Source organism: Panthera tigris, chromosome C1 (genome assembly GCF_018350195.1).
Source record: "Panthera tigris isolate Pti1 chromosome C1, P.tigris_Pti1_mat1.1, whole genome shotgun sequence".
Taxonomy (NCBI): domain Eukaryota; kingdom Metazoa; phylum Chordata; class Mammalia; order Carnivora; family Felidae; genus Panthera; species Panthera tigris.
In genome coordinates, this window is record NC_056667.1 from 186784715 (window position 1) to 186811109 (window position 26395).

The window sequence follows — 26395 nt, forward strand, 5'->3', positions numbered from 1 at the left end:
GAATATCCCAGATGACCCCTGTATTTTATCTCTTCTTAATCACAACTCATAATTCCTTCCTAAGGATAGCTATTATGCTGACTCTTATGATAATCATTTCCTTGCTTTTCATAGCTTTTCTATTTTCTGATATATGCCCAAGTTTAATGTAGTTTAATTGTTTCAGCTTTTGAATTTTATATAAATTAAATCATAGCATCTTCTTTGGTGTCTTGCTTCACACAATACGATGTTTTAAAATTTTGTACTATTGAGGGGTGCCTGGGTGGCTTACTTATTTAAGTGACTCTTTTTACATTTTTTTAAGTTACTTATTTTGGGAGAGACCGAGTACCAGCAGGGAGAGAGAGAGAATCTCAAGCAGGCTGTCAGGGCTTGAATCCACAAACTGTGAGATCATGACGTGAGCTGAAGTCAAGGGTCGGAAGCGTAATCAGCTGAGCCACCCAGGTATCCTGATACTGACTCTTGATTTTGGCTTACAGCATAATCTCACGGTTCATGAGATCGGGTCCTGGTTCGTGAGATCGAGCCCCGTTTCATGAAATTGAGTCCTGCATCGGGCTGTTAACACAGAGCCTAGTTGGTATTCCCTCCCTCCTTTCTCTTTCTTTCTCTGCCCATACCCCACTTGTGCACACTCTCCCTCAAAATAAATAAGCTTTAAAAAAATTGTGCTATTGAGAAAACTATAGTTCTTCTGGTATTTTTTGTTTGTGTTTTGTCTTCTTAAAAATATAATGAATACAAGCCAGTTCTGCTGTATAATAGTCTATTGTATGGCTATACCACAATTTACTTTTCTATTCTCTTGTTGATAGATATTTATTTTTTTTCTAATTTTTGTATACTATGAATGATTCAGTTATCAACATTCTTGAACATATGTCCTGGTTCACATGTGCACAAAATTCTCCAAAGTATATAACTAGGAGTAGAATTGCTTAGTCATTGTGTGTATGTATCTTCAGCTCTAGTAAATAAAGCTAAACTGTTTCCAAAACAGTTGTACCAATTTGGACTACAAGCAGAAGTATATTAAGGTTCTGTATGCCAATACTTTTGCTCTTAATAATTTTTTATGAGGTTTAAAAAAGGTATTAAAATATAAAACATCACTAGCAAATAATTGAGAGGGTTGGAAAAGTATTCTAAAGTCTTTCTATTGCCCAGAAAACAGATGGGCAAAGGCAAATTGTCTAAAATAAGATAATAGAAATAAACACAAAGATGTCACTAATTATCTTAAATGTAAATGAATTTAACACTCCAGTTGAAAGACAAAGAGTGTTTGGATTGATTTTAAAGCACTAGCATCCACTTGCAAAAGAATGGAGTTGATCCCTTACCTCACACCATGTACAAAAATGAACTCAAAATGGATCAGTAACCTAAATATAAAAGCCAAAACCATAGAACTTTTAGAACTTCATGAGCTTGGATTTAGCAGTGAATTCTTACCTATGACACCAAAACACAAGCAACAAAAGTAAAAATAGACAAATATGGACATCATCACATTTAAAAACTTTTGTGCCTCAAAGCATATATCAAAAAATGAAAAGATAGCCCACATACTACAACATGGATGAACCTTGAAAACATTGTGCTATGCTAAATGAAATATACCAGACATAAAATAACAAATATTACATGATTCCACTTATATGAAATATTAGGAGTAGGCAGATTCATAGAAACAGAAAGTAGATTTGAGGTTACCAGGGGCTGGGAGAAGGGGAGCATAGGGATTTATTCTTTAATGGTTACAAAGTTTTTCACTGGAGTGATAAAAATGTTGTGAAAACAGGTAGTGTTAATGATAGCACAACATTGTCACTGTAATTAATGCCACTCCCTTTTACAATCATGAATGGTTAAAAAGGCAAACTTTATATATTCATCACAAGTTTTAAAAATTAGTAATGTAATATACCAAAAACCATTAAATTGTACACTTTAAATGAATGAATTGTATGCTATGTGAATTATATGTCAACAAAGCTTTTTAAAAAAAAAAACAAAAATTAAAAACACACTAATAATCCTGTTTATTTACAAGAGATACATATAAATCATAAGGATACAGAAATATAAACAATAAATTGGTGGGGAAAATATATGAATATTAGATATATTAATATCAGATCAAGTGGACCTTAAGGCATCAAACATTACCAGAGACAAAGAAGGGGTTACTTTATAATGACAAATATTCATTTAACAGAAGAAAGAACAATTTTAAAATTTGTATGTAGTTAGTAATATAGTTTGAAATACATGCACCAAAAATGGATACAACTAAAAGAGTAGACAAATTCTATTCTTAATTATAATGGAAGATTTTAACACAACTTTCTAGTATTGATAAGCAGTCAAATATTCAATAAACAGAAGATTTGAACAACTCAATGAACATACAGAAAGATGTTCACAAGCTTTTTTTTTGGTAAGCAGTGTAGTATAAACAACATAAATTGGAGGGTTCTTTATGATCTAGGACAATGTTAATTGAAAAGAAGCAGACCACGGGGTGCCTGGGTGGCTCAGTCGGTTAAGAGTCCGACTTTGGCTCAGGTCATGATCTCACGGTCCATGAGTTCAAGCCCCGTGTCGGGCTCTGTGCTGACAGCTCAGAGCCTGGAGCCTGCTTCAGAATCTGACTCCCTCCCTATCTGCCCCTCCTTGCTCATGCTCTGTCTCTGTCTCCCAAAAAAATAAATGTTGGAAGTTGGACGCTTAACTGACTGAGCCACCCAGGCACCCCTCAAAAGAATTCTTTACATCCACTAACATTTCCATTTGGCTTTTTTATATCTCATCTGATGTTTCCCATCTGTTCATTCATGTGTCCACTTTTTCCACTATATTTTTAAACACATTTATCATAGTTATTTTTTAAGTCTGATATTTTCGTCATCAGTGATTGTTTCTGTTGATGACTTACTTTTTTTAATGTTTATTTTTTTAATTTATTTTTCTTTTTTGAGAGAGAGAGAGAGAGAGGAGAGAGTGGGGGAGGGGCAGAGAGAGAGACACACACACACAGAATCCAAAGCAGGCTCCAGGCTCCAAGCTATCAGCACAGAGCTCAGTGCAGGGCTCAGACTCACGAACTGCGAGACCATGACCTGAGCCAAAGACAGACACTTAACCAACTGAGCCACCCAGGTGCCCCTTAATGTTTGTTTATTTACTTAGAGAGAGAGAGAGAGAGAGAGAGAGTGTGTGTGTGTGTACGTGAACAGAGGAGGGACAGAGAAGGGGGGAGAGAGAATCCCAAGGAGGCTCCATGCTGTCAGTGCAGAGCCCCATCTCAGGAACCTTGAGATCATGACCTGAGCCAAGGTCAAGAGTCAAGACACTTAACAGACTGAACCACCCAGGTGCCCCAGATGACTTACTTTTTGAGATTGAACCAGATTTTCTTCTTCACATCTTTTGACTTTTGGTTTAGTAATGAACATTGTGGATAAAAGAAGAGTCTAAAATATTTATGTTCAGAAAAAAATACACTGTTTTGTCAAGCTACTACGATGAAGGGCTAAATGAATGTAGTCTGTTAGCTGTATCTGGGCTTTGCTGTTGGCTTAGTTTGATTCATTTCATTATAGGTTTCAAATGATTTGAGGGCAGGATGAACATTCGCCTAAGTTTGGTTTAAGACCTCAGTGCTTATAGGATTTCTTGTAGTTCTCTTTCTATGCCTTTAGTCTTTGGTAAACCCTATACTCTGGCACTTTAGGAAAGAACTCTCACAACTTTTTTTTTTTAATGTTTCATTTATTTTTTGAGAGAGAGAGTGCAAGCAAAGGAGGGACTGAGAGAGAGGGTGACAGAGTAGCCAAAGCTGGCTCCACGCTGATGGGCTGACAGCAGTGAGCCCAATGTAGGGCTTGAACCCACGAATCGAGAGATCATGACCTGAGCTGAAGTTGGACACTTAACCAACTGAGCCACCCAGGCACCCGAAAACTCTCTAAACTTTAATACCCCTTGGCCAACCACAGTTGGACACTGTCTTGTAATCAGTGAAGGCCAGCATTGCCCAAAAGTTTTGTCTCAGCTCTCTTGCCCTTCTCAGGCTTCAGCAGGGCTTGTGTACCCACACTTAAGAGGATTCTCTCAGTTCTCTTGTCTTGCCTCTATTCATACTTGTGAGTACTTGGTAAAGGCCTATAGAAAAGAGTTGGCAGGTGATTGTAAGCTCTTTTTGTGTTCACAGCCCTAGATACTCTTAGCTGTCATGCTATCCAGTACTCTTATGCTTTAAGAATTTGTTAAATGTTCAGCTGTTTCTTCCTACTCACATCTGTGGGGGGTGTCCTCTTCAGCTCACTGCATCATCAAGGATAAAGGCAGTTTTAGAAATCTTCTCTCTTAGAAAAGGGTTGTCACTTACTAGTTTTTTTAATATACTGGTTTCTTTGTGTCATTAGCTCTTAATGAGCTTTAAAGAAAAGATTTTGTAGGTTTAGTAAGTGACTTGTTAGGTGTCTTGGCTTGTTATTAGGGTAGAAGCAAAATTTGCTTGCATCTTTTTACATCCTGAGCAGAATTGGAAATAACTTTTTCACATTTAAGCATATCTGATGTGATATTTCATCCTATCTAAACAACCAATAATTGAAAGACTTATCCTTAGGATGTAAGGGGGAGGGGTGTTTTTTCCTACCACTAAGAAAAACACTATCAACTAATTGTAAAATGCTGTCAGTTGTTTGATGCATCCCACCTTAAGAGATTTTTAGATGAGATCATTGTCAAAATTGATTAAATATGGTGCTTGCCATCTGCACACATGTGAACTTATTATCCTGATAGATTATCCACTCAACATCAACTCCTCAATGTTTCTGTCAACAGGCCATTTGAGGAAATCATAGGAGGTCTGTTGTTTGAAAACTCTACATTGAATGGCAAAAATGTTGATATTGCTAAGGTATAGTGTTGGGTAATTGAAGATTCTATGTACTTTCTACTTTTGTGTATAGTAGGAAGTTTTTATAATTAAAAGATTAAAAATAAAGCAAGCAATCTCCCGTTGGCATTTTCTGGTATGAACAAGAAAGCAACTGCATTGGGGTGACTGGCTGGTTTGTTTGGTAGAACATGGAGCTCTTGATCTTGGGGTTGTGAATTCAAACCCCATGCTGGGTGTAGAGCTTACTTTAAAAAAGCAAGCAAGCAAGCACCTGCATTAACATTTTTAGACTGGATATCAGTGGTTGGGAACAAAATTCCAGAGATGATAGTGGAAAGCTCTCTTTTAAGAAATGCTGTATTTTTCTTCTTAATTATGTTTTGGGATGCCTGGGTGGCTCACTTGGTTGAGCATCCAACTTCGGCTCAGGTCATGATCTCATGGTTTGTGGGTTCGAGCCCTGCATTGGGCTTTGTGCTAACAGCTCAGAGCCTGGAGACTGCTTCGGGTTCTGTGTCTCCCTCTCTCTCTGCCCCTCTCCTGCTCGTGCTCTGTCTCTGTTTGTCTCTTAAAAATAAATAAACATTAAAAAGAATTTAAAAAAATTTTTTAATGTTTATTTTTGAGAGAGAGTCACACACATACAGAGTGAGTACCGGGGAGAGGCAGAGAGAGAAAAACACAGAATCTGAAGCAGGCTCCAGGCTCCAAACTGTCAGCACAGAGCCTGATGTGGGGCTCGAACTCACGAGCTGTGAGATCATGACCTGAGCTGAAATCGGATACTTAACCAACTGAGCCACCCAGGCAACACCCCCCCAATTATGTTTTTAATGGCACATAAGAAAGAATGTGTGTTGAGTCATTATATCGCCTACCGAAAACTAATGTAATGTTAGAAGTAAATTATATCTAAATTAAAAAAAAGAAGTGTATGGAAAACAGAATATAGATGTTAGATTCAAAAAGAGACTCAGAAAAATCAGACTCTGTGAAAAGGTATTAGGGATACCTAAGCCAGTTTGTTTTTATTGTCTTTTTAAAGTTCACATAAACTGATTATTTTTATAAACTGATTTTGAAAAATCTATGACTCACCTGCCCTTCCTCTCCAGAAAAAGAAAAAAAAAAGAAAAGAAAAAGAAAAATCTATGACTAGATAATCTTAAGGAGTCATTTCAATAAATAAAAAATATATATTCGACAGTAAATTTCATATATTAAAAAATAAATTAAAAAAAATAAATAAAAAGTAAGCTGATAAAATATATATATTCAAGGTTATAAGTCATAGTTTGAGTTATAGTTTAAGCAGCATAATTTTTAGTAGAGTATTCTTTTCTCTAAATAAAAAAAAGTATGTAAGTACCATATGGTTAACATTTGTAGTGTGTTCAAGATATTGCTCTTCTTCATAGGTTGTGAAACGCTTCTGTTGCTTAAATCAGTGACAAAAACAGTTTTTTTAATGGGAATATTTCTGGAAACCTTACTATTGATATTATTATTACGTAATTGTATCCTTTTTCCAGAAATTTTTGTAATGCTAAAATTACTATCTAGTAACAAGAAAAATAGACTAGGAAAATTATTCCTATTTTGTAATAAAAGTTTGATAGAATTAAAATATACATCACTTTAGCAGTATACAGTGTTTTCATAATGTAGTTAAAAATAAGAATATCTAAGGGTACCTGCCTGGATGGCTCAGTTGGTTAAGCATCCAAATTCAGCCTAGGTCATGATTTCACAGTTCATGAGTTCGAGCCATGTGTCCAGCTCTGTGCTGACAGTGTGGAGCCTGGAGTCTGCTTGGGATTCTGTGTCTCCCTCTCTCTGCCCCTCCCGCCGCTCTCACTCTGTCTCTCTCTCTCTCACACTCTAAAAAAAAATAAACCTTTTTTAAAAAGTATAAAAACAAGAATATCTAACCTAGAAGGCCAAATCTTAATGTTCTATCTTTAATAATTTTCACTTGTGTTAAACAGTCTATACTTTTTTAATATACAATGCTATTTTAGAATAGAGAATGTATGCTTTGTTACATTTTAAATTTCAGTTTGTAATGTCACATAAACTAAAGAACATTAAGTTTTAAATTCTTAAAATTTTAAAGTGTCAACATATTTCAGAAATTAAAAATAGACTTTTTAGGGGTGTTTGGGTGATTCACCTAGTTAAGTGAGTGACTTGATTTTCGCTCAGGTCATGATCTCACATTGTGTGATTGAGCCCTGCCTGGGGTTCTGGGCTCTGAACTGAGCATGGAGACTGCTTAGGATATTCTCTCACCCATTCTTTCTCTCTCTCCCTCCCTCTCTGCCCTTCCCCTGCTCTCATGCGGCTTCTCAAAATAAATAAACTGAAAAATTTTTAAAAGACTTTTAAAATAAAACTAGATTTCTCATGACTTCTTATTCTTGATTGAATTTAAAATACACTTTTCATATAAGTAGTGTACTTCAATTCTTTGGGGAATTACAACATTGGCTGTTCATTTGCAGAGATGGTGTTTCCATAATGTCACATTACTATTATAATTTTCAATATTTTATTATTATTTTCTTATATATATATTATTTCTTATATAGACTTAGAGAATCTTTTTTATTAACTCATGTATTTGAATTACACAAGAAAATTAAAACCCATTTTAAAATGGCAGCCTTTCTAATTTGAAAATATCAAAACTTTGTTTCATAATAGACTTGTGAATTTTTTTGATCCGGGTAAAGAACAGCCTCACTATATGAAAAATATAAGTGTATTTTGTCTGTCACATTGGTGGTAAAATTTGGGGCAGTTTTTTTTGTTTTTGTTTTTTTTTTTTTTTGTTAACTGAATGAAATTGGATTTAATTGTGTATAACCATTTTTTGTTTGTTTGTTTGTTTTTAGATAATAAATCCTAGTGCTTTCCTAAGCTTCCAACTTAGGAAGCTAGAAAAAGAGCAAATTAAATCCCAAATAAGCAGAATAAAAGATCAGAAACAATTAAATTGAGAACAAAAAGTTCATAGAGAAAAAAACCATACCAAAAACTGGTTTTTTTGAAAAGAACAAAAAGATTGATAAATATCTAACCAAGCTACTAAGAAAAAAAAGAGAAATAAGTTGCTAATAATCAAGAATGAAAGAAAGGTCATCACTGCAAATCACATGAGTATTAGAAGGATAATAAAAGAATATTATGAACAACTCTTTGCCCACAAGGTTGGTAACTAATGCCTTGAACATACACATCTACCAAAATTCAGAGAGAAATATAGGCATTATCTATTAAAGAAACTCAACCAATAATCAATAACCTTCTAAAACAGAAAGCACTCAGCTCAGGTGGTTTCACTGTTGAATTCTAGCGAACATTTAAAGAAGAAATGATACCTAAGTGCCTGGTGGCTCAGTCAGTTCAGCGTTCGGACTCTTGATTTCTGCTCAGGTCCTGATCTCACAGTTTGTGAGTTCGAGCCCCACATTGGGCTCTGTGCTAACAGTGTAGAGCCTGCTTGGGATTCTGTCTCTCTTCCCCTCTCTCTGCCCCTCCCCTGCTCATGCTTGTGCTCTCTCCCTCTCAAAAATAAATAAATAAAAATTTAAAAAAATAATAAAGAAAAAATGATACCAATTCTCTAAATCGCTTTCAGAAAATAGAAGGAGAGGGAACACTTCCTAACTCATTCTGTGAAGCCAGCATTACCCTCATACCAAGACAATGAAAAGACCAGCCATACTAGGATAGAATATTGGCAAAACACATATCAAAGATTTGTGTCCTAAAATATGCAAAGAACTGTTAACAATAGGAAAACAGAGTGCCTGCGTGGCTCAGTCCTTAAGCATTTGACTTCGTCTCAGGTCATCATCTCAAGGTTTGTGAGTTCGAGTTCCACATCTGATGAGCTCATGCCCTGTTTTGGGTGAGCTTGAGCCCTGCTCTGGGTGAGCACAAGCTCCATTCCGGGTGAATGTGAACCTCACTTTTCTCTCTCTCTCTCTTTCTCTGTCTCCCCCTCTCTCCCTCTCTTTCTCTTTCTCTTTCCCTTTCCCTCTCTCTCCTTCTCCTTCTCTCTCTCCTTCTCCCTCTCCTTCTCCCTCTCTCCATCTCCATCTCTCTCTCTCCCTCCATTTCCCTCTCTCTGCCCTTGGTGGGATTCTCTGTCTCTCCTTCTCTCTCTTTGCCCCTTGCTCACTAGCGCTCTCTTTCTCTCTCTGTCTCTGTCTCTGTCTCTCTCTCAAAAATAGTGTCACATCCCTTCCACCTTCATTGTAAAAGACAGTATTACAGGAGAAAAACAAATAGAAGTTTAACATATATACTTCCTGCATACATGAGAGATTCCCAGGAAAATTGAGTAAATCTCTGAAGTAGCCCAAGTAACCAGGGTAAATACTGTCTCCAGCTAAGCCAAAAGAAAATGGGGAAGGGGGAGTGGGTTAAGGAAAGACCAGTAACGGATTGTTACTAGGAAAAGCACAGTAAACAAGTGTATGGTTGTTATGTAGATTTAAATCCTTGTCTTCTCTATTGATAAAAGTTTCAAGAGTTTTAGGAGCGTCTGGGTGGCTCAGTCGGAACCAACTTCGGCTCAGGTCATGATCTCGCGGTCCGTGAGTTTGAGCCCCGTGTCGGGCTCTGTGCTGACAGCTCAGAGCCTGGAGCCTGTTTCAGATTCTGTGTCTCCCTCTCTCTGACCCTCCCCTGTTCATGTTCTGTCTCTCTCTGTCTCAAAAATAAATAAACGTTAAAAAAAAATTAAAAAAAAAAGTTTCAAGAGTTTTAGTCATTTTCGTCTTCCTAGTACAGAGAGGGAGACACCTTACAAATGGAGATTTTCCTTACAAATGTAAATGCCTTTTATAAAAGGGTAACTTCTACTTGGTTTTCAGAGCTGCTTCTATGTCTGGTGTTCCTTTTTTCTCTTAATTTTATTTTCAGTGTTTATTTATTTTTAAGAGAGAGACAGAGCACAAGCAGGGAAGGGGCAGAGAGAGAGGGAGACAGAGAATTGGAAGCAGGCTCCAGGCCCTGAGCTGTCAGCACAGAGCCCTACACGGGGCTCAATCTCACGAACCGGGAGATCATGACCTGAGCTGAAGTCAGATGCTTAACCGGCTGAGCCACCCAGTTGCCTCTGTGTCTGGTGTTTCTTAAAAATAACCAGCTCAAGATAGTCCTTATGCCAAAGACGCATATTATGAGGTATTATATTCTGCCACCCTCACAGCCACAATAAAACAGAATAGACTGTGTGGCTTAAACAACAATCTATTTTCTTACAGTCCTAGTGGCCAGAAGTCCAAGATTAGGGTGCCAGCCTGGTTGGATTGTGTTAAGAACTCTCTGGCTTGTGGATAGCTACCTTCTCACCGTTTCCTCACATGGCAGAGAGAGAAAGTGCTCTGACATCTCTTCTTATAAGGGCACTAGTCCTATCATGAAGGCCCCACTCCCGTGGCTCATCTAAACCTAATCCCAAAGGTCCCATCTCCAAAACCCATCACATTGTGTGTTAAGTCTTCACCATATGAATTTTAAGAGAACACAGTTCAGTCTGTAATACATTTTGTTTATTCATTCATCGGTTTATTAACATTCATGTTGTTTCCACTTTGGGCTATTATGATTAGTGTGCCATGAGCATTCCTGTAGAAGTTTTCGTTTGAACACTTGTTTTCAGTTCTTTTGGGTATATGCCTATGAGGGGAATTGCTAGGTCTTATGGTAATTCTATGTCTAACTTTTTGAAGAACTTCCAGAATGTTTTCTACTGCAGCTACACTATTTACATTCCCACCAGCAATGTACAAGAGTTCTAATTTCTCCATATTCTTGCCAACACTTTTTATTTTCTGTTTTGTTTTTTTTTTAATTATGGCCATCCTAGTATATGAGAAGTGATATCTGATTGTAAAATGAGTTTTTATATGTAGCTTTCTCCCTATAATTTATTCTATAGAAGAAGGTACAATTATCATTATGTTAAATGATATGTATGTAAATATACTGCAGATTAAAAAAATTTTTTAATGTTTATTTATTTTTGGGAGAGAGACAGAGACAGAGACAGAGTGTGAGCAGGGGAGATGCAGAAAGAGAAAGGGAGACACAGAATCCAAAGCAGGCTCCAGGCTCTGAGCTTTTAGCACAGAGCCCAACGCGGGGCTTAAACCCAGGAACCGCGAGATCATGACCTGAGCCGAAGTCAACGCTTAACCGACTGAGCCACCCAGGCGCCCCAAATATACTGCAGATTAAATGATTGTTACATATATTGATGAGTGCTGAGAAATACATAGAATTTTTGTATTGTTACATTGTGTACACCTCAAACTAATATTAACACTATATGTTATACTTGAATAAACAAATAAATAAAAATTAAAAATAATAAAGTGACTCTGGGTTTAGGTACAAGCCTGGAGTTTGACTTGCTAAATGAGTAAGTATTATAGTGCACGAGAAGATTCTTCTATAGAGATATTGTTTTGACATTGTAATATTCAGTTGTGTTTAATTTGACACAAATACATTCCTTTAGAACAGGAATGCACATTGGAGGAACTCTTTATTATAGAAGCTTCTGACTTTGCCAGAGGCTTCTAGTTTGATACAACACATAATTATAATGTCCAAAGTGAGAAAGATTTAAAATAACATATGCTTGAATTTGAATGTAAAGAATTATTATTATTTTTTAATGTTTATTTATTTTTGAGAGACAGAGAGAAACAGAGCATGAGCAGGGCAGGGGCAGAGAGAGGCGGGGGGGGAGACACAGAATCTGAAGCAGGTTTCAGTCTCTGAGCTGTCAGCACAGAGCCCGACGCAGGGCTGGAACTCATGAGCCATGAGATCATGACCCAAGCCAAAGTCAGATGCCCAACCGACTGAGCCACCCAGGCGCCCCTTGAATGTAAAGAATTATTAAATAATGATGTTATCAGTCATCAAGCCTACCCTCTGGTCATTATTACCAAACAGTGAATACCTTCAATTAAAAAAATATATGAACAGCTATTTCATAGGGTAACTCATTCCATTTTAGACAGCTCTATTTATCAGCCATAAATTCTTGTGCATACTGAGTTAAAAACTGCTGTCCTTGAACACACACTGATTGGATCTTATGTTCTCGCTAGCTGTTAAGTCCTTTTTTCCACATAAAGACAACTATCATATCTTCTCTAGTGTTTTTCTTGCTCCACACCAGACACTTCAGTTCTTTCTACCCATCACAATTTAGAGTTCTTCACTATTCTCTTCTGAATGTGCTCCAGTTTGTGGAAATCCATCCTAAAGTGTGTTTCATCTGGTCCACAGAATGGAACTAACACATAGTATAGTTTACATGCTTGTAATGGCCCTGTAGTTTAGATATGTGTGTTCCCTATCTGCAGGTGAATAACCTTTGGCTCAGACAGGTGAAGAAATTTTCCCAAGGTCATGCAATAAGTGGAAGAACTGAGTTTTAAGTCCACTTCAGATTTCATTGCCTGTAAAGCCATGTTCTTTTCATTAATAATCATAATATCAATATTGATAAACTACCATTTATTGCATAAATAATATATACTCAACATGGTACTAAGTACTTAGACTCCCATCTAAGCCTCACAGAAGACTTTTGAGGTAGAGAGTACTGACTTTATAAATGAGAAAATTAAAGATCAGAAAAGGCAAATAATTTGCCAAATTCCACTAAGAGTGGCATAGTCAGGATTTAGAACCAATGTGATTCCAAAGACTGTTCTCTTAATATTGTATTATTCTGCCTATGCTGTTCCATGATGTAGTTGATATTCATTAATTAGCACAGCCAACAGGTGTTTCAGTGTTGTAAATCTATAAGATCATTTGTATGATTAAAAACACATAATTTGTGACCGTCACAAATTTATTATTTTTCTTTAATTTCCTTTGATGCAAAAACATTGCTGATTGACTATATATTGATATAGCCTTTCTGTCAGTTCTTAACAAAATGGTAAAATAAGAAATAACTGTGTTTTAAAATTTGTCTTCTTTTAGGTCCACCTCATTCATTTAACCGAGATGAGACAATAATCATTGCTTTGGCATCAGTCTCTGTATTAGCTGTTTTGATAGTTGCCTTATGCTTTGGATACAGGATGCTGACAGGTAAAAGTATCTCCTTTTGTTTTTTTGTATCAAATATACCATTTAGTCAGAATCAGTTTTTTCCTTTTTAAAGTTTCTATGCTAAAAAAAAACTCTGTGCTACAGTAGGTCCCATCCTCTCTTCGCAAACTTTTTTTCTTAGTTTTTATGAAAACTTACAAGCATATACAAAATATCTATCACCCAACTTCAATGATTATTACATCTATATATCATCCATAGCCCCACTCACCACACCCTTCATGGTACTGGGTATTTTGAAGTAAATTGCATATGTCATTTATCTGTGAAAACTTTAGTATTATCTCTGAAATATAAGGACTTAAAATATATGTAACCACAATACTATTTTCACACCAATAAATAAATAAATAAATAAATAAATAAATCTTCAGTATCATCAACTGTCCAGTCAGTTCTTTTTTTTTTTTAATATTTATTTTAATGTTTATTATTTTTGAGAAAGAGAGAGAGACAGGGCACAAGGAGGGGAGGGGCAGAGAGAGAAGGAGACACAGAATCTGAAGCAGACTCCAGGCTCTGAGCTGTCAACACAGTGCCTGACGTGGGGCTTGAACTCACAAGCTGTGAGATCATGACCTGAGCTGAATGAAGCTGGACGCCCAACTGACTGAGCCACTCAAGCACCCCCAACTGTCCAGTCACTGCTAATAAATTTTAGGTTTAATGAGCTTTTTAGAAAATCAGTACCCATTCATTCATTTGAATCACTTTTTTTAAGTTATTAAAACCTTCTTTAATGTTTCTGCAATATTTCTTTGAATTTTAAATTAGGTCTGTTACTGGAACTATCTCCCAAAATTCAGCTTTAATGTTATTATTCATCATTCATCTTCATTTATAGATAATTCTTAGTTTAGTAAATAGTTTTACTCTTGGTGACATTGGGCATAAATCTTGCTGCCTACCTTCTGTAGTTCTTCTTTTTTAGCAATTATAAGAAAAAGTGTAATAAAGATTTTGAGAGAACCGTACATTAGCAACTTCTTTTTCCTATTGTTATAGGAGACCGTAAACAAGGTCTTCACAGTATGAACATGATGGAGGCAGCAGCATCAGAACCCTCTCTTGACCTAGATAATCTGAAACTGTTGGAGGTAAGATTGCTTTTAGAACATATGGACTGTTCTTTCTGCTCTCATAGTATATCTGAGACAGTAACTTCATTCACTCACTACATCATTTATCCATTTATTCCTTGAGCATTTATTAACTATCAGTTTGGTACCAAGGTCTATTTCAGGCACTGAGAATATAGGTAAAAACTACAGAGAGCCGCCTTGAGACTTGTATTCTAGTGGGAAAGAGTCTACAAAGAGGTGAAACAAATAAATGTATATTACTTCTAGTAGTAGTAAGTGCTATAGAGAAAAATAAAACAGATAAAAAGAAAAAGGTGGAAAGCGGTTTAGTAAAGAAAGTATATTTAGAAAGGAGACAGAAAGTGTATTTAGAAAGGAGATGATCTTTGAGTATAGACTGCAATAGTGTATAGGAATAAAGACATGTGAAATTCTGAGAAGAATGTGCCATTCAAGCAACCCATGGTATATGCCAAATAAATATTCCTTGTCTGTGCATATATTGCATATTTTTATAGGTACATACAACTGTTATATGGTAATATCTCAGAACCTATGTTATAGTCTTACCATGATGAATGTTTTTATGATTATTATTAGAATAAATAAACTATGATCCCCATACTAGAGACTGTTAAATAATAGATATGGTAGATTTAATTATATAAAACATTTTAGGAACCTTCTGTTTGGGAGAAAAATACAATAAACAACGTTAAAATATTCAAAAAAGCATTTCAACACATAAAGTAGAATTGTTAAAGAGCTAGTATAAATCAATATAGAAGCAACAATCCATAAAAAATGGACCAAAAAGATGAAGTGTCAATTCATAAAAGAATTAAAGGTAGCTTTTGAATGCATAATAAGATGTCCAATTTACTAAATTGAAAAAAAAATACTAGTTAAAACCACAGGATTTTATCCTGGACTGAGTAAAATACTCCCAAACATTGCTGATTTAACTATATATTGATACAGCCTTTCTAAAAGGCAGTCTGTTTATTAAGTAATTAACCTAGAAATAGTTAAATATGACAAAAATATTAAATAAATGATGGTAAATCCTTAACCTGTTTCAGTAAAGTAAAATCCCCAGAAGCCAAAAATGAAGAGAATGGGTTGCATTTTGCTGATTTTATTTTTTTATTGTGTCCTGTATATTGTGAATGTTATATTGAGGAGACCTTGTGTTCTGGTAGGTTTTTCTAAAGTGTGTTTATTTCCATTATTTGTTTTAATAGGCAGTTAACTTGGTTGGACGTACTGTGAACTCCTTGTCTCTTAGATGGAAGCTCAAATCTCACTGCAATTGTTTTATCTTTAGCTGGAATTGGTCTCAAGTATTCATTTCATTTCCCCCTCTCTCACTCTTCTTTGTGGGATTCTCCTCTCCCTTTCCAGCATTTTTCGTTGTCCTAAATTCTGTCCTCTGGCTCCTAGGGCCAGGAAGACTATAGATTTTCTATCGCAGTTCTCACTGCACTGTGCAGTGTTCGTGTCAGCCTGCTTTCAGGCTAAAAGCTATAAAAATGAGTAGTTCACCCTATGGCATTCCTTTCTTTTAAGTGTTGACTCCCCTCAGAATCTACTTCCTTTTGTTCATTCTCTAGCACTTTTAGATTTCTTTTTAAAATTTTGTTCAGAGTTCATAGTTGTTATCTTTGGGAGGGCTGGGTCTGATAGGAGTTTCCTGAGCCATATGAGATGTAGAATTTATTAGTTTCTTGACAGTGGAGTAATTTAAACTATAAGCAATAGAGAACTGTGGTATACATTTGGATTTACACTTTTCTAGAAAATTGATTGTTCAATTGTGATATGAATTAATACCTTGCTTTCTTCAAAACAAATTTACAGCTGATTGGCCGGGGTCGATATGGAGCAGTATATAAAGGTTCCTTAGATGAACGTCCAGTTGCTGTAAAAGTGTTTTCCTTTGCAAACCGTCAGAATTTTATCAATGAGAAGAACATTTACAGAGTGCCTTTAATGGAACATGACAACATTGCTCGCTTTATAGTTGGAGATGAGAGAGTTACTGCAGATGGACGCATGGAATATTTGCTTGTGATGGAGTATTATCCCAATGTAAGTTCTTTATAAAAATTAAACTGACATTTATATTAGCTGTCAATCAGAATTTTAGGAGGACTACTGTTATGTAGAACATTGGTGGTTTGCAAACTGGTTAATAAATGGTTTGCTGTGAGATAAGGATCTCACATCAGAATGTGAATCAACCAAGTCACTAGTTAACTTTTTAGTTCATCTGTCTGTCTGTCTGTCTGTCTCTCCCTCTCAGCAAGACTTTCTTGATGAAGGAAACAGTGTTTTGACTGACGTTCATTCTTGTGCAAGCTCCTTATCCCTGACTGGTAAATACTTTGTGGATGAGCACCTTGAATAGCACTGACACATACATATTTATGAAAGCTTTCTGTTTCATACTTGTAAAACATAACAATTTAATTTGTATTTGTACTGGTAAGAGATACAGTATAAAGAAAGAATGTAAAAGACTATGTTTTCTATCTTAATTTCAGAAACAAAAGAAACATTTAATATGAAATACTCATTTATACTTTTTAACATTGGAGAAAAAAATTAATAATTTTATTTTATTTTATTTTTTTTTTAATTTTTTTTTTTTAACGTTTATTCATTTTTGAGACAGAGAGAGACAGAGCATGAACGGGGGAGGGTCAGAGAGAGAGGGAGACACAGAATCTGAAACAGGCTCCTGGCTCTGAGCCATCAGCACAGAGCCCGACGCGGGGCTGGAACTCACGGACCATGAGATCATGACCTGAGCTGAAGTCGGACGCTCAACCGACTGAGCCACCCAGGCGCCCCAGAAATTAATAATTTTAAATTATCCTTTCCATCATCTTCTCCCCTCTCAACTCACAGAAATGTCTTACTGTTTTGAGATTTTGAAATGTCATAGTTCATTAAATCTCCATGGAATCCTAACCTACTTAAATACTTTGTCAGGCTACTGCTAATTTACCTCCTCATGTACAAGTAAATTAATTCCACTTTTTTTTTTTTTTTTTGTATTTGTGTATTTCTTCTTTTATATAGGGATCTCTTTGCAAGTATTTGAGTCTCCATACAAGTGATTGGGTCAGTTCTTGCCGTCTGGCTCATTCTGTGACTAGAGGTCTGGCTTATCTTCATACAGAATTGCCACGAGGAGGTAAGACAATGAGTAGAAGATGAATGACACTCATGTGGGGCAGAATTCACAAAGGGAAATTATATTCATATCTTCAAACTAAGAGTATATTTTATATAATAGCAGATTTATTATTAGCCAGTTGTTTGAAGTATCTGGCTTGAGGAGATATATTTGAAATATAACAGGAAGAATAAGAAAAAGAACTTCGAGACCCTAGAGAGGTCATGGATCCTATTGAGATTTTGATTAAAGCTCTGAACACCTCTGTAAAGATACATGTATGGCAAACTTTTAAAAATGTTCTTTTGATTCTAGGGGTTCTCAGACCCGTTAAAGTCCATCAATGAACTTAGGTTGAGAAGCTCTTAGCTAGGCTGTAGTACATTTCCTTGCATTTATTTGCTTATTTAAATGAAATACAGTGCATTACCAATTCTTTAGTTTTAACATCATATGGATTTTTATTCTATATTTGACTGGTCTTTAGTATAAAACCTACACATATCTTTTTATAACTTAGTGTTTCTCTTAGCTAGGATTAGGTTTGGTCAAATCTGTCAGGGGGAAAAAAATCACAGGCTTCAATAAGAATGAATTTTTTTTTCTTTCTTATGTAAGAATCTAGAGAGAGTCTAAAATTGGTTTGGTGTAGCCTAAGCCTCCAGTAATATTTCTCCTCCATTATTCTTTTTTTTTCCATTATTCTTTACATATGGCTTACATTTTCAAGGTCACCTCATTGTCCATCATGCTATATTCTAATCAGTAAGGGAAAGGAAGGAAAGGTAGAAGGAATTGCCCCCTTCTGCCTCCAGAGGCTCTACTCTCATACGTATATTTTATTTTACAGAACTTAGTTCACACTTAACTACCACACTTAAATACAGTTGTTGGTGTTATTATTGTTGTTGTTTTTAAGCTGGCTGTGTTGGCTGTGTTGCTATATCAAATAATATTGGATTCTGTTACTGAGTAGAAGGAGGATAATGCATGCTGGGGAGTTGATCTTCGCCAGTGTTTCAGAACTGTGGTTTGTGTTCTTTGTCATAACTACAGTTTTCTTCAGCATCTATGCACATTTTTGGTAGTTGTTCAAAACATCTTTTTAATACATTTACTTTCTCACTTTGTTTCAAAACATACATCACAGGCACATCTAAATTAGCTTTGTTGCAAAAATCAGTCTTAGTGCTTTCTCAAGCTCTCATCCCTTATGGATTTTCTTGTCATACTACAGCCCAGAATATTGTTTTTTCAGTTTCTTTGACCCCTGTAGATAAGAGAATCTTTAATATATCAGTTTCTTAGATCTTTGTTCTATTGTATAGTAGTGTGGGTCATCTTTTCTAGCTGCTGCTTCATATATAAAAAATTTCTCCTGAATAATTTATCACTTCATTTATCTTGACATCTTGCTTTTCCTGAATACAGAATTGACCAATGTTATTGCCTATGTCAGCAGTTTGATGCACTTATTCTGGTGCTTTAGGACACTAACCATTTGGACTATGCTTCCTTACTCTTAAGTATTATTATAATTCACTTAAAAAGCTGGCTTAGCGCAGAACTTAAAATACCATCCTCATCCCCCTTTTCAAGACTTGCATGACTTAGCAAGGTTTCAAAAAAATGAAAAGAATGATTGCCATCAAATAAGAGTTTTATTTAGATGTAGATGTTACTCTCAAATATTAGCTGATATCACTTAAACTAGTTAACTCCCCCCTTTTTTTTAGTTAACCTTTTTTTTTTAAACTGAGTATATACATAGTATTGCAAAAAATAAATAAATACAATAGCTATTTTGGGGGTTTTGTGGGGTTTTTTTTTTAGTATTTAGTATATTTGAATTTATGCTTTTACCTAATATTTTAAAGGTATTGGAAATATACAGTATTATTTCAAAATATTTAAAGTGTTATTTCACTTTTTGTCAGAGAACACTATTTTTCATAGTATCTTCATTTTTTTTAAATTTCTTTTTCAATGTTTATTTATTTTTGAGAGACAGAGAGAGAGAGAGAGAGAGAGAGAGAGAGAACACGAGCAGAGGAAGGGCAGAGAGAGAGAAGGAGACACAGAATCCAAAGCAGGCTCCAGTCTCTGAGCTTTCAGCACAGAACCCGACACAGGGCTCGAACTCACAAACTGTGAGATCATGACCTGGGCTGAAGTCGGACACTTAACCGACTGAGCCACCCAGACACACTCCCTACCCCACCCCCTACCCCCAGTATCTTCAAATGTAACTTTGCTGTTTGGCATAGAAATTTTGTGGTAAGAAGTAATACTATTATTATTTTATTTAGCTGTTTTTAGCTTCAGAATAAGGAGGAATTGAGCCTGCTTATTTATTTGTAACTGTCCTCCTTATGAATTTTTCCTGATAATGTCAGTGAAACTTATTACCATACTCCCCCCCCTCCCCCCGAATCTAACAAAGAAAGAGCATATTATAGATCACTCAAATCTAACAGAAAATTACTATTAACTATGTACATCCTTCTAAGTCCTTTGCTGTGTGTATGTGTCCACAGAGACTATTTTTTGTTCAGGTTTTATTTTTTAACACAATTAAAATAATAGTATGCCCTGCTTTTCTTTGAAATATTTGCCTAGTACAGTGCTACTGTCCAGGGCAAAATTATTGTATGTTCTCCTTTCTCTGCACTCCCTGCCCCCAAATGAAAAGGATTAAAAGGAATACCGAGGAGAACTTTAAGGGGAAAAGTCTCTCAAAAGGGCAGTCTATAGTTCTACCCTTTACATTGGTAATGAAACCTATCTTGTTTCCTTTCTTTTCTTCCTTTCCCTTGTTTTCTTCTTTACCCCCTTCCTTCTTTGCTCCCCACCCCTCTTCTTTCATTATTTCATGTCTTTTTTTTTTTTTTTTTCTTATATAGTAGCAGAAGGTACTACCCTATTTTCTTCTCTGGCTGTATCATTGACTCATTGCCCATTCTCCCCATTATTTTTGCCTAATTTCCTTAAGTGTGAGATCTTTAAGTATTGATTTGATATTAATATACAAAAATTTTCCAAATATAGAAACATTTTTATATCTCTATAAGTTTCTTATATAAATATCACCTTGAGATTATACTATACGTACTAGTATTGTGGTTTTATCCAGAATAAGAAATGCAACTCTTTTAGGGGCTGAGTGAGCCATGTTAGTACAAGCTTTGGAAGGCTAGACCAGGAAGTGAGAGGGGAGAAAATGAACAAGAAATCAACTCTTTTTTAACTACTATTTTTGTCTTCCAATTGTGACAGGAATCATTATCTTCTGTTTTTAGTTTCATTGTTGGTGAAATTATAGTCTGATATTCATTAATGAGAGTAATGAATGTAAATACTGAGCCTATTTGGGCCTAAATATAAATACTCAATAAAGTTATCATTGACTTTGTTCTGATTGCTCTGTTTCTTTGTATACCTAGAGACTTATTTTAAATTTCAGAAATTGTATAACAATTTTTTTCAACTCAGGAGCTATAGTTTTGCTTAATATAATATTTATATAAGGTTTCCTTAAAGAGAGGAAAGAAATATGTTTTTGGTGGGGCAGCTTAGGTTAGATACATTCTTTCAGTCAGCAAACATTTATTGTGTGCCAAGCCTTTTGAATTCAGGTAAAACATGTTCTCTTTCTACCTTCATGGAGCATATAGTCTAGTGATAAGTAATGTGAGTATAATAGTGCTCTGCTTCTCTGTAAAATCAGAAAACAGGTTTTCATATCTTGTGAGATACCAGCTCCTCTACTTATTCTCCAGGCCATTGTAAAACTTTTTCTAGTTTGATTTGAATAACTGAGGTGGGCTTAGAAACAGGGCTAACCCTGAGGGCAGAACTGGGATATTCTGTCATAGGTTTGATCAGTGAAGCCATAGGAGAATAGTATAACATACAATATACAGATTCTGGAAGCATCTTGGCAAGTTGACTTTTTTTAGTTATTTATACTAAATATTTCTTTCTCTGTTGCCTCCTTTTGCTACCCTTAGAAAAAGGGAAAAAAAGACAAGTATGTTTTAAAATTAGAAGCAATAGCATGTTGGCTATTAGTTGCAGCTAAATATTTAAAGCTTAATTACACATGCAACAGTAGTTTATGTTGTAAAATATAGTGAAAATAGTGATGATTATGAGTTGAAACTGCTTTCTTGTGTCCCTTTCTGTTATTAGAAAATTAAATGGCAGAAAAATAATACAATCATCTATATTTTTGTAGTCCCTATTACCTGCATGTTTATGTCCAACAGTGCTATTTAAGCATTAATAAATATTTGAAATTATCTAAACAGATCATTATAAACCTGCGATTTCCCATCGAGATTTAAACAGCAGAAATGTCCTGGTGAAAAATGATGGAACCTGTGTTATTAGTGACTTTGGATTGTCCATGAGGCTAACTGGAAATAGACTGGTACGTCCAGGGGAAGAAGATAATGCAGCCATAAGTGAGGTGAGTGTATACAAAAGGTATCACTCTGATGTACTTCGAGAAGATAATTAAGCATTAAAAAAATCTATCCAGGACAGTTACCCTTATATGCTACCAATTACAGCATATTAGGAATTACAAAATTAAGACCTACAGAAGACCTTGCATGAAGTTTATCAGTTCTTTATGGAAATCACTGCTTGTTCCAACTCATTTTTTTAAATGTTTATCTATCTATCTATCTATCTATCTATCTATCTATCTATCTACTTATGTATTTATTTTGATAGAGAAAGAGAGAACGCAGGGGAGGGAGAGAGAGAATCCCAAGCAGGCTTCGTGCCATCTGCGCAGAGCCCTGTGCATGGCTTAGTCTCATGAACTGTGAGGTCATGACCTGAGCCAAAATCAAGAGTTGGATGCGTAACAGACTGAGCCACCCAGGTGCCCCCCACAACTCATTTTTGAGAGGCATTGGGAGGAGGATTGTAGGAACTGTATTTTCTTTTTTAAGAACTGATTTTTGAAGCAGGAGTAAAATTTCGAAGTTTAAGACAGGACAGTCGCCTTCTGATAATCACTGTTGAAATGTGGACCATATCCTTCCTGACCTTTTTCTCTGCATCACCATACACGTCTCTCTCTCCATGTGTATGTATTTTTTTAATTAAAAAAAATTTTTTTAAAATATTAAATTATGGGGGTGCCTGGGTGGCTTAGTGGTTGAGCATCCAACTTCAGCTCAGGTCATGATCCCATGGTTTGTGGGTTTGACCCTCGCATCGGGCTCTGTGCTGACAGCTCACGGCCTGGAGCCTGCTTCGGATTCTGTGTCTCCTTCTCTCTTTGCCCTCCCTTGCTCATACTTTGTCTGTGTCTCTCAAAAATAAATAAACATTAAAATATATATATATTAAATGACGTACATACTATTGTACTTTTTATATTGTGCTATTGTATTGCACTTTTCTCATTGTCTTGCAAATGTTTCTTCATTGACATACATAGGATAGTTTAGCTTATTCTTTCTGATTGATGAATAGTATTCAATAGAAAAGATTTACCACAGTTTATTCAAAAAGGGTGTTTTGTAGGTAAAAAATTAGGTATAGAAAGTTTCAGTGATATACATAAAGTCAAATAATGTGTCATTAACATATAGTTGACATTAAATTTGTGTATAACTTCTGGTCTGATGTATGCATGTCAGAATATGTTACATTATCTTTCTGAAAAATGTCACTCTAATTTATCAGGTTGGCACAATCAGATATATGGCACCAGAAGTTCTAGAAGGAGCTGTGAACTTGAGGGACTGTGAATCAGCTTTGAAACAAGTAGACATGTATGCACTTGGACTCATTTATTGGGAGATATTTATGAGATGTACAGACCTCTTCCCAGGTAAGAGAATTGCTGTCAAAAATTGATACATGTTTTGAGTGAAGCAGTTATATCCTCTTTTTCGACTTTTAAATTGAGTCAACTTTTAAGTTTTTACTTTCACTTAAACCTTTAGTTTATTGCCATCTAGTGTTCAGAAACATTATTAGCAGAAGGATGTCAATTAGAAATAACTTTGTAAACAGATCCCAACTTTGCATCTGAGTGCAGGTGTTTGTTTTTTTTTTTTAATATTGATTTTTGAGAGAGATGGAGAGACAGAGTGTGAGCTGGGGAGAGGAAGAGAGAAAGAGGGAGACACAGAATCCAAAACAGGCTCCAGGCTCTGAGCTGTCAGCACAGAGCCTGATGCGGGGCTTGAACTCACAAACTTGGGAGATCATGTCCTGAGCCAAAGTCGGATGTTTAACCAGCTGAGCCACCCAAGCACCCCTGAATGCAATTTAGTTGATTATTCATAATAGCTTATCTGTGTTTAGTTAGATTGCTTTAGCAGTCATTGTTGTCCTTATGCACCCTCTGAACATTTGATAAGCTATACTTAAAATATTCCCTGAATTGACCCAAGAAGTTAGAAACAATGAATTTACCATTGGAACACTTTTTTCTTTCTTTCTTCCTTTATTTTTTTCATTCTTCCTTCTTGACTTCCTGATTCCTGCTTTCCTTCCTTCCTTTCAATGAAGGAACACCCATTTAATATGAATGCTTATTTAAGGCTTATTTGAATTAACCAAATGAATTTATAGTTTTTCTCTTTTTGTTAGGATTACATTACTCTCATTATTGTCCTATAAAAACTTTAACTACCAATATGTGTGCATTGCATTCTGCTAGATGGTGTACAAAATGACTTGATATATATGGCTTTTATCTTATAGGAATAATACCATTAAAAGTATAGAAAAAGGAAAAATGGTCAATTGAACCAGCACTGGACAAACTATATAATGGAACTATTTAATAATAACAAAGATTAGTAGTGGGGTTGAGGTGTTTTTTGTTTTTGTTTTTGTTTTTTTTGCTTTATAAACAGTAAACATTTAGCAGTAGTTTATAATTCTAAAAATAAAATAAATTAATAATTACTTAGATTAACTACAGGTTAGGCAGTTATTCTTTAGAAGTATATTTTCTAGTTAATTGGAAGTACAGAGTACTCAGTTGAGGTGTTTTTCTAGGCATAGCAGAATTTCAGTAGTATCACAGCATTATTAGAACTTTGAAACTTTTTATTTATATTACTGGAATTTAGACCACAGATATTTTTAATATATCCTAATTCAGAATTTTTGTTTTTTTAGAAACATGACTGAGTAAAATTCTTAAACCAGCATTAGTACATTACCATCAGCAATAATTTTTCAACAATTACTGCATTCAAAGAATAACTATTGCTTTTGCCCTGATAAATAATAACAATATCAGGTGTATGAAAATGGAAAGGCAATTAAATCTTATTTGCAGAAGATTAGCAGATATGTAGTTTGAATTGAAATAGAACTAGAGGCGATTTAAAAAGGAAAAAGACAGGTGCCTGGTTGACTCAATCAGTAGAGTATGCAGCTCTTGATCTCTGGGTCAGGGTCACAACTTCAGCCCACACTGGGAGTGGAAATTACTTAAAACAACAACAACAATAGTTTAAAAGAAAAAATATAGGTAAGGCGTGCCTAGGTGGCTCAGTTGGTTAAGTGTCTGACTGTTAATTTCGGCCTAGGTCATCGTCTCATGGTTCATGGGATCAAGCTCTGTGTCAGGCTCTATGCTGACAGCTCGGAGCCTGCTTGGGATTCTCTCTCTGCCTCTCTTTCTGCCCCTCCCCCATTCGTGTGCATGCACATGCTCTCTCTCTCTCAAAATCAATAAATAAGCATCTTTTAAAAACATGTAAAAGAATAAGGTGTTACTATTTTAATGGATGCGTGGTTTAAGTTTGGGAAGATGGAAAAGTTCTAGAGATGGGTAGTAGTGATCGCTGCACATTATTAACATACTGCCATAGAACTTACTATACACTTAAAAATTGTTAAAATGGTAAATTTTGTGTTATGTATATTTAACCACAATGAAAATAAAAATAAAGGAAAAAAATGAGAGTTGCAGTAAGAGATCTTATAATCTTGGATATGGAAATGGAGAGAAGAAATGTGTGGTTCTGCTTAGCTATTGGAAGAAAATCTAAGGAACTGAGAAATATTACGAGATCTAAGAAATAATGAGGGTGGCAGCCAGGAACTTAGGAAAAAATATTGGTTTATATTGGAAATATGAGTTTCTCCAATTATGAAGACTTTCAGATGGGGTATTGATGGACAGCTGAAGAAAGTTTTTAAAAATAATTTTTAAGGGGCACCGGGGTATCTCAGTCGGTTAAGCATCTGACTTCAACTCAGGTCATGATCTGAAAGTTCATGAGTTCAAGCCCTGCCTTGGGCTCTGTGCTGACAGCTCAGAGCCTGGAGCCTGCTTTGGATTCTGTGTCTCCCTCTCTCTCTGCCTCTCACCTGCTAGTTTCTCTCTCTCTCTCTCTCTCTCTCTCTCTCTCTCTCTCTCTTTCTCAAAAATAAATAAAACATTCTAAAAAGTTTAAAAAATAAAGAATTTTTTAAATAAAAAGGATGTTGAGAGAACTAAAAGTGAAATGATTTAGAAATTGTTTATGTAAAGATGGTAAATGGGAACTTATGAGTAGATGCACTATGCTAAGAGAACAAATGAAGAGTGCAAAAAATTATTGCGTAAAGACTGAATATTGGGGTACCTCCCTGTACCAGTAGGTTAGTTTAGAAGACTGTTGGTCAGAAAAATAGTGAGAAAACTAAGAAATTGTTGTAGGGAGTATGGCCGGAGTTGCAAAAGATGAGTCTGCAAACAAAGTGCAGTTAAGTGAAGGTCCTCATACTGGAGTCCCAACTCAGGATGAAGCTTCTTTTTATTAGGATAATTGCTAAAGACTATGTGCATAAAGTCAGCTAAGCAAGAGTGTTAATCAGTCTAATGGTTTAGCTTTTCAAGGTTACATTTTGAGTTAATTGGTTTCTGTAACACTAGGAAGGGTCAGGTGTGAAGGAGGATCGGCCCTGGACAATGTTAATGGCTCTAGGGGTTCCTTATTGACACAGCCATGTTCAGCTGTGTAAACATGTCCTAAGGCCTTGCACCTTCTCCAGCCATTCCCTTTTGGAGTC

General features: G+C 35.6%; 1 protein-coding gene across 4 annotated transcripts in view; it reads left to right on the top strand.

Moving 5' to 3' along the window:
• Positions 1-26395, top strand: part of BMPR2 (bone morphogenetic protein receptor type 2) — a 191847-nt gene that overhangs the window by 138805 nt on the left and 26647 nt on the right. For all 4 annotated transcript variants that reach the window (XM_042995083.1, XM_007090030.2, XM_042995084.1 and 1 more), the window contains 6 exons: positions 12953-13063; positions 14090-14181; positions 16027-16257; positions 17254-17368; positions 21661-21821; positions 23057-23204. In XM_042995083.1, coding sequence (XP_042851017.1) covers positions 12953-13063; positions 14090-14181; positions 16027-16257; positions 17254-17368; positions 21661-21821; positions 23057-23204 — 858 coding nt within the window. The remainder of the gene's footprint in view (positions 1-12952; positions 13064-14089; positions 14182-16026; positions 16258-17253; positions 17369-21660; positions 21822-23056; positions 23205-26395) is intronic.